Genomic DNA, 13,614 nt, shown 5'->3' with positions numbered 1-13,614 from the left:
GAGGAGATACTTAAATTCTTTACTAGATATGGACTATCCACAGAAATACAATCGGACCAAGGATCAAATTTTACCTCAAGGTTATTCAAAGAAGTTATGGATAGCTTCGGAATGAAACTATTTAAATCAACTATGTATCATCCAGAATCGCAGGGGGCGTTAGAAAGGTGGCATCAGAGATTAAAGACAATGTTGAAGGCTTATTGTCAAGATTATCCAGAGGATTAGGAATAAAGGATTTCCACTCGTACTGTTTGCAATTAAGAATGCACCTAATTAGTCAACCAAATTCAGTCCTTTTGAACTAATATTTGGTCATGAGGTAAGAGGGTCACTTCAATTGATTAAAGAAAAATTGGTGGGTGAAAAATCGGAACTTATATTATTGGATTACGTGTCAAATTTTAGGGAACGATTAAATAGAGCAGGGGAAATGGCGAGACAACATTTAAAAGTTGCACAAAATGTGATGAAACAGGTAGCGGGCAAGAAAGCAAAAGTTTGTAGTTTTGCCAGTGGGGATAAAGTTTTAGTGTTGTTACCAGTGTTAGGGGAACCTTTAAAAGCTAGGTTTGTGGACCGTATCAGATTGAAAGGAAATTAAGCGAGGTGAATTATGTGGTAAAAACACCAGATAGAAGGAAGACTCACCGAGTGTGTCATGTGAATATGCTTAAAAGGTATTTTGAAAGGGAAGGAGAGAAAAAGGAGGTTTTAATGATTCTAACTCAAAGTGATGAACCAAATCCAGGTGACTGTGAATTTGAAATACCTCAAATTAAATTGAAAAAAATGAGGATGTTCTTAAAAATTGGGATAAATTGTTGAGTTATTTTCCAGAGGAAAACCAAACTGACCTATCAAACAACATCCATATAGACTTCATCCTTTAAAATTGGCACAGGTTAACAGAGAGGTTGAGAGTATGTTGAAGAATGGCATAATTGAAGTGGGTTGCAGCCGATGGAGCTCACCCATAGTGATGGTACCTAAACCAAAAGGTACCCAACGGTTGTGTGTGGACTATCGAAAGGTGAATGCAGTTACAAGAACGGACTCTTATCCTATTCCACGTTTGAGGGATTGCATTTAGAAATTGGGATCATCTGCTTTTATTTCCAACTTCCAGACATGGAAAGATCATTTAAACCAGCGTATGGAGTTCTTCGATCGACTTCAGGAGGCGGGTTTGGTGATGAACCTAGCCGAAAGCGAATTTGGAGAAGCCCAAATCACTTTCCTTGTGGAGTTTCCGATACCATCAAGACGAAGGGAAATAATGCGATTTCTTAGCATGAGTGGACTCTGTGGTCAGATTGAACTAAAGTATCTGATTCTGAAGAGAAATGCCGAGGAGTAGAGGAATGGATGGATTGTACAGAGACTTTGTTCAAAGAGACTGTCAATCGAGGAGGATTTTGGTTGGATGAAGAAGAGCAAAGAAAAATGGACTATATTATTATGCATGTTTGCGTGTGTTGTTTTTTAAAAAAAACGTAAAGGTATATTTACTGTGTACATTTCTTAGTGGATGGTGCAAAAGTGAAAAATGAAACCATCTTGAAGTTGATGGTTTATTTTTTTTTTCTTGGGGGCAGTTGTCATGTGAAAGTACCTTTAAGACATGGATGTTTAAGCAATGTACCTTTAATAAAACAGTGATGTCAGAGAGTGGGTGGAGCTGGGCTTTGGACCAGCCATTTTGCAGTTTTTGTTTTGCAGTTTGAAAAGAGCTTGGGAGTGTCTGTGTATGCAGTGAGCTGGATCTCTGCCATGAAAGACTATCTCTGGATCATTTGGATGATTTAAACTCATAATAGTAAAGTCTTTAACCTGATGTGATTCTGTTTAAAGGTGTTCAGTCTCTTGGAAGTTTGAAGGAACATTTTGAGGAATTATTTACTGTTGCAATATTTTCAGAGTTACCTTTGAAGTAAGGGGCGTTCAGAGGTCCAATGTTTATTTAAGATGTTAAGTTGAGTTCATGGAATAAACATTATTTTGTGTTTAAAAACCCACGTTTCCATAATTGTAATCCCACACCTAGGGAGCAAGCCGTGTGCTAGGAAAAGCAACAAATCCACTAAAGGGAGAGGTAGGTTGAACTCCATGATACATTTTGGGGTTCTGAAAACACCTCGTCCATAACAATGTCTAGTTTAGTTAAGTCATGAGTTTGCCGTGATTGGATGACATTTATTTTAATGCAAAGAGTCTGACATTAAAGGCAGATGAACTGAGGGTACAAATTATAACATGTGAGTATAATGTCATTGCTGTCACTGAGACATGGTTGAGAGAAGTACAGGATTGGCAGGTCAATATTCCAGGATACAGGATCTTCAGGCGAGATAGAGGAGGAGATAAAAGAGGAGAGGTTTTGCAATTTTGATCAGAGAATCAATTACAGCAGTAAGGGGGGATGACATCTGAGAAGGCTCCTCAACTGAGGCCATATGGGTAGAACTTAAAAACCAGAAAGGAGCAATCACATTGCTGGGAGTGTTTTATAGCCCCCCTATTATTATAGCAGATATGTAGGCAAATTTCAGAGAAGTGTAAACATAAAATGGTAGTGACAGTGGGGGATTTCAATTTCGTCAATATTAACTGGGGGTAGCCATAGTATGAAATGTTTAGAGGGAGCAGAATTCTTAAAATGCATCCAGGAGATCTTTTTAAGCCAGTACAGAGAAGGACCTACAAGAGAGGGGATGGTTGAAAACAAGAACAAAGAAAAGTTGAGCACAGGAACAGGCCCTTCGGCCCTCTCAGCCTGCGCCGGCCATGCTGCCCGTCTAACCTGAAACCTTCTACACTTCAGGAGTCCATAGCACTCCATCCCCATCCTATTCATACTTTTGTCAAGACGCCCTTAAACGTCACCATCGTACCTGCTTCCACCACCTCCTCTGGCAGCGAGTTCCAGGCTAGGGTTAGGGTTAGGGTAAAAATTTTCAGTTGCACTTCTCCTCTAAACTTTGTCCCTTATACCTTAAACCTATGTTCCCTCGTAATTGACTCTTCCACCCTGGGATAAAGCTTCTGACTATTAATTCTGTCCATGTCCTTCATAATTGTGTAATCAGGTCGCCCCTCAACCTCCGTCATTCCAGTGAGAACAAACCGAGTTTATCCAACTTCTCCTCATAGCTAATGCCCTCCATACCATGTAAACCTCTTCTGTACCCCAGAATATCTGTACCCCAGAATATCTGAGCCCCAAATGTCCGCGAATTATGCTGCGTGGCGTGGGGGGGGGGGGGGGGGGGGGGGCATTACCAGAGGCCCTCTCAGTGATCCTCTGCTCCTAACCGGCCGGGTTCCCGACGGCGTGGAACGGACATGGTCTGGCCGGTCGGGACTCTCGCATGGTGGTTGCGGACTCAGTCCTGGTGGGAGGTGGGGGATCAGGCACCTGGGGGGTGGGGGGGGGGGCACAGATCGGGCCAGTCCGTGCAGGGGCGCGCGGCCGATGGGGAGGAACTTATATTACGGAGCTGCTTCCACGGTCCGAGTCCACCATGGCCCTCGGCACGGCCGCTGGAGGCCGCTGGCGTGCGCATGCGCGGACCCGCAACCGGAAGAGCGGGGGCCCGTATCGACTTTCATTTTTCTCAGGAAACTGGGGAGTGCAACGCCAGTATTTATACGCTGGCCTGGGGACATAGCCCCATTTTGGGAGAATTGAGCCCCTGGTATTTACAAACAAATTTGTGTCTTATTTACAATGGTTTCTACATGAGGTCCCCCTTCCCTCTCCCCCTCCCCTCCCCTTCCCTCATTAGTTTAGTTCCCTTCTTAGTGTTGCTGTCTGCCTTGGGCTCCCTTCTGTAGCACTCGATTACTATATAACTTTGTAAAGTAAGCAATGGAAAATTGAATTTGTCCGACTATTCTTACCCTTCTTTGCAAAGGTCAATATTCGGGGTTTCTTCTTTGTTGATAGTTCTGCAAAATTATTTGATAAATAATTCTCATTAGGAACTTTAAGGGACAATGCTGAGCAATATTAATAAACCAACAGTTCAAATAGTTTAAGACAAATAAAACGTCTCCGATGATGATAACGTGAAATGGGTTTATTCTGTGTCGTATCTGATTTTCACCACCACTGACTTCAGTGGGAAATAAGACTGGATGTTGGGCAATAGGGGTTTCTGATTTGCTACGGGTCCCCTTCAAACAAGTAACAAATATCAGTTTTGCCAATGTCAGTCCATGGCATTTCAGGTTGATAGAAGCAGTCTGAACTTATTTATCCTGTGACATTGCACAGAACCAGCATGTTCCAGGATTAGTCAGCCCTTGGATGGATGGTTTCAGCAAGGCTATTAAAACTATATAGAAAATGCTGGAAAATCTCAGTAGGTCTGGAAGCAGCTGTAGGGAGAGAAAAGAGCTGACGTTTCGAGTCCAGATGATCCTTTGTCAAAGGGCTATCTGGACTTGAACCGTTAGCTCTTTTCTCTCCCTACAGATACTGCCAGACCTGCTGAGATTTTCCATTTTATTTTTGGTTTCAGATTCCAGCATCCACAGTAATTTGCTTTTATTAAAACTACATGCCTGACTTTAATGCACACCATAAGCTATATATATGCCCTTTTATCATAGAATTCCTACAGTGCAGAAGGAGACCATTTGGCCCATCAAGTCTGCATCGATCCTCTGAAAGGGCACAATTACCTCGGAACACCACGAACCCTCAATAACTGGCGAGTTCAAACATTCAATAACTGACAAGCTTAATCAAAGGTTCCAGGAATTGGACTAGGCAGAGCAGGTGGTGAGGGTGCAAGGCAGTGGCAGGAACAGGGAGAAGTACAGGATCCAACTTTATAATCCCATCTAGATCTGCAGAAAGGACTGGCTATGAATGTCTGACCCACCTTCAGCATATTTCCCCCCAAAATACATTGGTGAAACGGTTGCACGGATTGTTCAAGAAACTGGAATTCCCTGACCTTTGTGCAGCTTTGGTGATCCATCTTCTTCCGGGTTAGTTTGCTTTGGAACACCATTCACCTGGGATGTTCCTCTGGTGATGTGCATTAATGTAAATACATGTAGGCTAGCTAGACACTAGAGGGAGCACCAGAAACATCATACACACACACTCAACCAATAGATCAGTTAGATAGGATACGACCAATGGACATTGACAATACACAAAGAGGTGACACAATCACAGGGGGGCATTACACCAACCCATATATAAAGGACACCACACACATGATCTGCCTCTTTACAGTGGAGACAGTCAGTGAGTACAGACACAGGGTTGATTCAATATTAGACCCACCACGTGGATTGCAGCAGATGGTTAGTCAGTCTGGGTAGCTATAGTAGGATTAGCAGTAGTGTCGAACCCGAGTAATAGAAGTGTAAATAGTTTAATAAACGTGTTGAAGTTATCTCCACGTCTGAACCTTCCTTTGTCAAGTGCACCACAAGGAAGCTGCTTATGCTACACCTACACCATAACAAATCATGGTACCAGAAGTGAACTGTTTCAATCCAGATAGCCATACCTCAGCGTACAGTGACAACCAGCAACGATACCCAGGCAAGATGTTCGAGATCCGGGTTCCGCAGCAGCTCCAGTGCCACGGCAATCTCCATGAAAACTGGCGGGCATTTCGGCAAAAGTTTGAAATCTTCCTGGTGGCAGCCGAACTAGAAGAAGTGGCCGATCCTGAAAAAACAGAGCTTCTCCTCACCATCGCCGGTGCCAGAGCAGAAGAAATCTTTTAAAATTTCAAGTTCTCCAAGGGGCAAAACGGGAGCGACTTCCAGGCAGTCCTGGACAAATTCGGCAAATACTGTGAGGAAAACACACTCCAACCAGCAAGAAAAGGTAAGAGAAGCGCCAGCACTCACCTTGAGGCCGAAATCCCGGAGCAGAAAATGATTTTGGTCGGCGGCCATCTTTCTAAAGGGACTGCACTTGCGTAGTTGCGCGAGAAGCGCACAGAACGGGAAGGTCCGCGTGCGCATGCGCGAGAAGCCGCGCATGCACAATTGCGAAAAAGGCCCTCACCGCGATCTGCGTATGTGCAATCACTTCCTACGCGCTACGTCACGCGCGTCATGACGTCAGAGACCCCGGACCATGCCCATTTAAAGGGGAAACGTCCCAAATCAAAGAAAACATCTTTTAAAGCTGTAAAACAACCTTCCTTCACCTGGAATGACAGCACATTGCCTGAAATTGAACCAGGAAATGAAATTAACCTTCAAAGAACCCTGCAACAAGCAGTTACCTATGCCCAAACTGATGATTCTGACCTTGAATACTTCATTACCGATCTTTACATTTCCTCTGGACCTCGCGAGCCCAATAACAGCTCCGACGCAAACAGTGATGATATTGTCCTAGAAGACTAGGACTCGGACAAACCTTTCACCTTGGGGGGCTACCCCAGTACCAAATCCGAACCGCAACTTAACGTGTCGCACATTGGCGACGCAGACGTGGATTCGTTCTTCGGATTTGAGGATCTTCAGCCCAGCAGATATGGCATCCCAAATCGTGAGTGCAGGATGATGCTGCAGCTTGAAACCAAGAGACAGAGAGTGGTACAAGCCCACAGAGAGCGGCCTCCTGCCACACAGAGCATGGTCCACGCACCGCTCAGGGTTCCCGACTCTACGAAAGATGACACGCAAGACTCCAGAGCGCAGTACTTGCACACACAAGACGTGACTCCAGTGTCACAAGCCTCCGCAGCGAGCTCGTGGACAGCCTCCACGATGGAAGCAATGCATGACTCCGACGAGCAGTCCTTGCAGGAACAAGACCATGAGGGTCTAGCAACCTCCTCTGACCAACTAGCGGCAGACGATGCAATTCTGCCATGCTTAAGCAAACAGCAAGAAGACTATGACAGTCTACCACGTTCCAGTGCACAGCAGGACGACCATGACGGTCTATCATGCTACAGTGAAGAACAAAGCGACGATGACAGTCCAAGCCCAAATGAAGGACAACAGCAAGACAATGACAGTCCACCCACATTGTTTGCACCATCAGATGAAGACTCTGACAATTTACTCAACCCAAGCGAACAACAAGCAGCTACTGAGGATCTACCCACGGTATGTGAGACGAGTGACGACAGCATCCCACTTCCCATGCAAGATATGCAATGTGACAGACCTCAGCTAGTGTGTACAGAGACACTCGACAATCACTGTGAGACCACTGGTGACTCCGGTGGCACCATGATACTTCCACCCTCATTCGCTCGAACCTCTCCACAAGTCAATGCATTCCTGTATGTTCCGACTCCAGACGTGCAGCTTCAAGAAATCTCAGCTGACTCCAGTGAACCTGCTAATACTCCGGACGGGGAGAATCAACAAACCAACACTGACTCAGTTAAAACAGACCAGACTCCAGATGGGGAGCAACCAAACGCCGATTCTGATTCACGTAAGCCGGACTTTACTCCAGACAGGGAGTGCCGCAACCTCATTGATGGCACACTCAGGGTAACAGCAGATGCCACAACGACAGGAGATGGATCACTTAACAATCACACTGGCTCAGTAATAACAAGCAGCGGCTACAGTCCAAAAGGAATACATCAATATTCACCACAGCTATATCTACACATTTTTTCCACACCAGCAGTGCAGCCAATGACAGCTCATGCTGGACAAACCCAGTATTCAGGCATGCAGCAGCCAGCAGTCTATGCAGCATATTCTCAAACAGGCCAGCAGTACTGATTGCCCACTAATGGAATCAAGACCGAAGGAGGACTACCGCAAGCGCAATCTGCACTACAGACTGGATGCCTTAGTTACAGCCCAGGATTTGCTAGACCCCAGCCTGGCCAGACAGCATATTCCTATCAGATGCAAGGTTCTAGATTCACACCATCACCAGGTATTTATGCGAGCAGCAATTCTGTTTCCAATTCGACAAGTTTCAATGGTTCTCAGCAGGATCACCCTTCCAGCACAGCACGTGGCCAGAACCAATATGTACAGTCTTATCCAACTTCAATAAATGGCACATCCATGACCTCGAATGATACTGTTGATGGTACCTCTTCAACATCAACACCTTAACAGCTACAAGATGCCATCCGACAGCACCATCACAAACATCGGAAAAAGAAAGGGACTCCAAATCAGACAGTGAAGTGATTTGACCACTTATTGGTTCCTGTGGCACAGGGACGTTGATGGCGTTCATAACCAAGAGAGACATTTGACCATGATGATTGATGGTTTATGGACTCACATGAATGATTTGGACTCACTGTTTAATCACTGTTCCCATGACTTGTATATACCTTACCTTATCTACCTGTTCTTTGTTCAATTTTCTCAAAGTGTGCAGAAAATATGTGCATCAATGTAAATACATGTAGGCTAGCTAGACACTAGAGGGAGCACCAGAAACATCACACACACACACTCAACCAATAGATCAGTTAGATAGGATACGACCAATGGACATTCACGATACACACAGAGGTGACACGACCACAGGGGGGCATTACACCAACCCATATATAAAGGACACCACACACATGATCTGCCTCTTTCCAGTGGAGAGAGTCAGTGAGTAAAGACACAGGGTTGATTCAATATTACTCCCACCACGTGGATTGCAGCAACTGGTTAGTCAGTCTGGGTAGCTATAGTAGGATTAACAGTAGTGTCGAACCCGAGTAATAGAAGTGTAAATAGTTTAATAAACGTGTTGAAGTTATCGCCATGTCTGAACCTTCCTTTGTCAAGTGCACCACAAGGAAGCCGCTTATGTTACACCAACAACATAACAAATCAGTTCCTGCTTTTACAGCACTGTAGGAAAGTTACACAGATATAAAACATTCCCTGCTCCTTTCCTCACATCTGAAGGTGAAGCTGCTAAATTGGGGGAGGCTAGTTCTCACAATATTAGGCAGGAACTGAAGAATCTAGATTGGGGATGGCAGAGGTTTTGAGGGTAAATCAACATCTGGCATGTGCGAGGCTTTCAAATGTCAGTTTCTATGATTAGAGGAAATTCAGGACCGGCATGTTCCTGTGAGGAGGAAGGATAAATATGGCAAGTGTCGGGAACCTTGGATAATGAGGGATATTGTGAGCCTAGACCAAAAGAAAAAGGAAGCATTTGTAAGGGTTAGAAGGCTAGGAACAGATGAAGCCTGTGAGGAATATAAGGAAAATAGGAAGGTACTTAAACAAGGAGTCAGGAGGGCTAAAATGGGTGAAGGAAAATCCCAAGGCTATTTGCACGGATATAAAGAGCAAGAGGGTAGCCAGCGGAAATGGGTGAGGTACTAAATGAGTACATTGCACCGATATTCACCAAAGAGAAGAACTTGGTGGATGATGAGTCTAGGGGAGGGTGTGTAGATAGTCTGGGTCACATTGAGATCTAGAAGGAGGTGTTAGGCGTCTTGAGAAACATTAAGGTAGATAAGTACCCAGGGCCTGATGGGATCTACCCCAGAATACTGAGGGAGGCAGGGAAGGAAATTGCTGGGGCCTTGACAGAAATTTTTGTCTCCTCGCTGGTGAGGTCCCAGAAGACTGGAGATGAGAACATAGAACATTCAGTGCAGAAGGGGGCCTTTGGCCCATCGAGTCTGTACCAACCACTTATGCCCTCACTTCCTTCCTATCCCATTAACCCAATAACCCCTCCTAACCTTTTTGGACACTAAGGGCAATTTAGCATGGCCAATCCACCTAACCTTCATGTCTTTGGACGGTGGGAGGAAACAAAGAGCTAATGTTCCTTTGTTTAAGAAGGGTAGCAAGGATAATACAGGACATTACAGGCTGGTGAGCCTTCCGTCAGTGGTAGGGAAATTATTGGTGAGGATTCTTCGAGACAGGATTTACTTCAATTCAGAAGCAAGTGGACACATTAGTGACAGGCAACATGGTTTTGTGAAGGGGAGGTTTTTCTCACTAACTTGATCGAGTTTTTCGAGGAAGAGATGAAGATGATTGATGAGGGTAGGACAGTAGATGTTTTCTACATGGACTTCAGTAAGGCTTTTGACAAGGTCCCTCATGGCAGACTTGTACCGAAGATGAAGCTCATCAGAGGTGAGCTGGCAAAATGGATACAGAATGGTTCGGTCATAGAAGACCGAGGGTAGCAGTGGAAGGGTGCTTTTCTGAATAGTGGGCTTTGTGAGGTAATGCATTTTGGAAGGATTATTGCAGGTGGGAAATATACAGTAAATGGCAGTACCCTTAAGATTATTGATAGGCAGAGGGATCTGTGTGTACTTGTACACGTATCACTGAAAGTGGCAATGCAGGTGGAGAAGGTAGTCAAGAAGGCATACGGCAGATTTCCGCTGGTGGCCATGTTGCGAATGGTCACACACAGGGCAGCTCCTGCTTAATGACACCAAAAAGAGCTCTTTTTACCGGTACAGAGTGGAATTTTGATGAAAAGACGTAGGTGAATATTGGAGGAGTAGTTTCCCCCAGGAGTGATATGTCTGCTCGTTATCAGACCCGGCAGAAAACAGTGAGAGATTTGGCTGAAATGTTGAGGCAGGATTGTGCTGCAACAGCCACTTTAAACATGCAGGCAGGGGAAGGGCTGATTTAAGATTGAAGACTTCAACTTGACTTGATGGCCTTTATTAAAGCTGAATTCCAGCAGCAGAGGAAACAAATTGTGGTAGTCACCACTGCGGGAGGAGAGAGCTGGGACAGCGAAAACAGCGTGAGAGGAGAGAGAGCCGGGACAGCGAAAACAGCGCGGGAGGAGAGAACCGGGAGATTTAAAAAGCGCGGGAGGAAAGAGCCGGGACAGTGCTGGGAGAGGTGAGTGCACAAAAGGTGTGGCAGGAATGCCTTTAGTCACGGAGTGCTGATTGGAACAGAGTGCATCTGAATTTAGGTGAGTGACTGAGTTCAGGGGCGTCATTCTCCGACCCCCCAGCGGGTCGGAGAATGGCCATTGGCCGCCGTGAATCCCGCCCCCGCCGGTTGCCGAAGTCTCCGAAGGGAGAAAAGTCGGCGGGGCGTTAATGGCGTCGCTGACGTCGGAGAATGGCACGGGTCTGCGCAAGGCAGCCGATTTTGGGCCTGCCGATATTCTCCCTTCCGGATGGGCCGAAGTCCCATCGACGTGATGACCGTTCACATCGACGTAAATCAAACCTCCTTTTCATCGGCATGAACCTGTGCTCCAGGTTCACGCCGACCAGCGTGGAGGTGAGTGACGGCCTGGGGAGTTGGCCGCTGGGCAGGCGATGGCGTGGCCGCAGTCTGAATGTGTGAGGAGAGGTGTGTCTCGGGTTGTGTGTGTGTGCGGCAGGGGGGTGGTTAGAGTGGGCTGGGCTCCGGGGGAGTGCCGGGAGGGGGATCCGTGCTGGGGAGGAGGATGGGGGGTCCGTGTCAGGGAGGAGGTTGGGGTCCGTGCCGGGGAGGGGGATGGGGGGGGAGGGGGTCCGTGCCGGGGAGGGGGATGGGGGGTCCGTGCCGGGGAGGGGGATGGGGGGGGGGGGGGTCCGTGCCGGGGAGGAGGTTGGGGTCCGTGCCGGGGAGGAGGATGGGGGGGTCCGTGCCGGGGAGGAGGATGGGGTGGGGGGGGGGTCCGTGCCGGGGAGGGGGATGGGGGGGTCCGTGCCGGGGAGGAGGATAGGGGGTCCGTGCCGGGGAGGGGGATGGGGGTCAAGTGAGTTGGTCCACCTGGCCAGGTGCCAGCCTCCAACAGTTGGACCCATGCGGTCCATGCCACCTGGCTGGGGGGAAGGAGGGGATATGGGCAATGATGACATGTCGTAGTTCCCCCCCCCCCCCCCCCCACCAGGCCGTCATGTTTTCCGATCATCCAGTGATGTTGGCCGCCGTGGCGGCAGCCGCTAATGTCCATGTTGCCCTGGGTGAGGAGGAGGAGGAGGAGCGTGCCAGAGAGGCGGCGCAGGCTGCCGCAGAGGGGCAGGCGGCAGCCGCCCAGGCTGGAGGGACACCTGACCGACAGGATGAGGAGGGGGAGGAGGACGTCGCGGCCCCACGGCAATGGAGGCACCCGAGGGCGCCCCGTGTGTACCGGCCCCGGCAGTCATACCAGGACCTCACGGACCGGGAATGCAGGAGGAGACTCCGGATGAGGCGGGAATCCGTGGCACACATCTGCCACCTGCTGGCACACCTGTCACCGCGTGGCACTGGCGGGGGTCCTCCCCCTCCCCCCAACAGAGGGGCGATGTGCCACAGGCAGAGGAGGGCGGAGTGGAGGAGCAGCAGGAAGAGGCGCAGTCCTCCCCAGATGAGGGGGATGGGGGCAATGGTTAGGGCAGACGGGCTAGACACAGGCAGGTGGCTGTCCACCGTTACCGGCTGGCCCAGCGGGCACGGGACAGACTGATAGCCGCCCGCTTCACTGACTAGATGGACGTGGGAATCGGGTAGTATGGCCACAGACTGCACACCATGGCAACAGCCGACCACCCACACCCCCCACCCATCCACCCACCCAGCACTCACACCCCTCCCCAACCCCACCCACCCCACTCGCATGCACACCATCCCCTCCATTGCCGATCCACCTGCGGCACAACGGCCGGGCTCACACAGTTGCGGGTGGACGCGTGTCTATTGCAGCCATGGAGGATGATGACAACCCGCCCTGCGGTGAGCTCCTGGCTCCACATCGTTGGACTATGTCTGACCCATGGCCACAGTACCGCCATCCACCCGGACCATCCCTGCATGCGGCTGTGACACTGCAGCGCATGGTCCCGTCCTCTGCCCGGGGGGATGTTGATGGCGGCCCAGGGGGAAGGGGGCAGACTCACCTGGGGCTGAGGTAAGATCACCCCTCACACACACACTTGCGCTCAACGTACATGACACCCCGCACGCTTTGGACAGAGCACAAAGGCAGCTTCTGTAAGTGTAACATTGACTTTAATAACCAAACAAGTTCATGCACGTGCCCTAGCCCCTAAAACTCATCTGTGCCCTGCACCCGTGCCAACTTACTCAGTGTCTAATTGTTTGGCCTTACGGGTCCTTTGACTACGTCTACGTGGTTCCCCAGATGGTACAGCAGAACTGGAGGTGGACTCCTGTGATTCCTGCCCTCTGACACTGGATCCCTTTGGCGGCCGTTTCCTGGGGCGTCCTGGCCTAGATGGGCCAGGCTGCGGCCCGGGCGACTGGGATGGCGAGCTGCCAGCCTGTCCTGCCCATTGCCCACCCGATGCACCTGGGACGGAAGGGGGGGGGAGTCCGAGGTGTCGCGGTGTTCCCGGACATCCCCTACAGGGGAACCCGGGACGGACCACACCATCTCCTCCTCCCTCGGGGTGTCCGATGGCCCCCAGGCCTCTACATGGGTGGGGGATGCGAATGGACTGGCCATCCGACGCCCCCCCCGGCATCTGGCGCTGCCAGTCCTGGAGGCCCGTGCTGGTATCGACAGGGGTCTGCAGGTTTGCAGCCATGGAGCCCAGGGGGTTGGCAAACCCTGTCTGTGACAGTGCGACGCCGGCTCGCACGTGGCCACTGGTGCCGATGCCCTCAGCGATGGCCTGCAGAGACTGCGCCATGGCCTGCTGAGACTGGGCTATGGCCTGCAGAGACTGGACCATGTCCTGCTGAGACTGG

The 13,614-nt window shown here is 49.3% G+C and overlaps 1 protein-coding gene across 8 annotated transcripts in view; it reads right to left on the bottom strand.

Annotated features, from left to right (window-relative positions):
- The window catches only part of LOC140390078 (kyphoscoliosis peptidase-like), a 930,728-nt gene that overhangs the window by 323,775 nt on the left and 593,339 nt on the right, over window positions 1–13,614 (bottom strand). For all 8 annotated transcript variants that reach the window (XM_072474955.1, XM_072474961.1, XM_072474960.1 and 5 more), the window contains one exon: window positions 3,904–3,951. In XM_072474955.1, coding sequence (XP_072331056.1) covers window positions 3,904–3,951 — 48 coding nt within the window. The remainder of the gene's footprint in view (window positions 1–3,903; window positions 3,952–13,614) is intronic.

Source organism: Scyliorhinus torazame, chromosome 14 (assembly GCF_047496885.1).
Source record: "Scyliorhinus torazame isolate Kashiwa2021f chromosome 14, sScyTor2.1, whole genome shotgun sequence".
Classification (NCBI taxonomy): Eukaryota; Metazoa; Chordata; class Chondrichthyes; order Carcharhiniformes; family Scyliorhinidae; genus Scyliorhinus; species Scyliorhinus torazame.
Note: the sequence above shows the minus strand (reverse complement) of the source record. Positions and strands in the feature narration are given on the sequence as shown.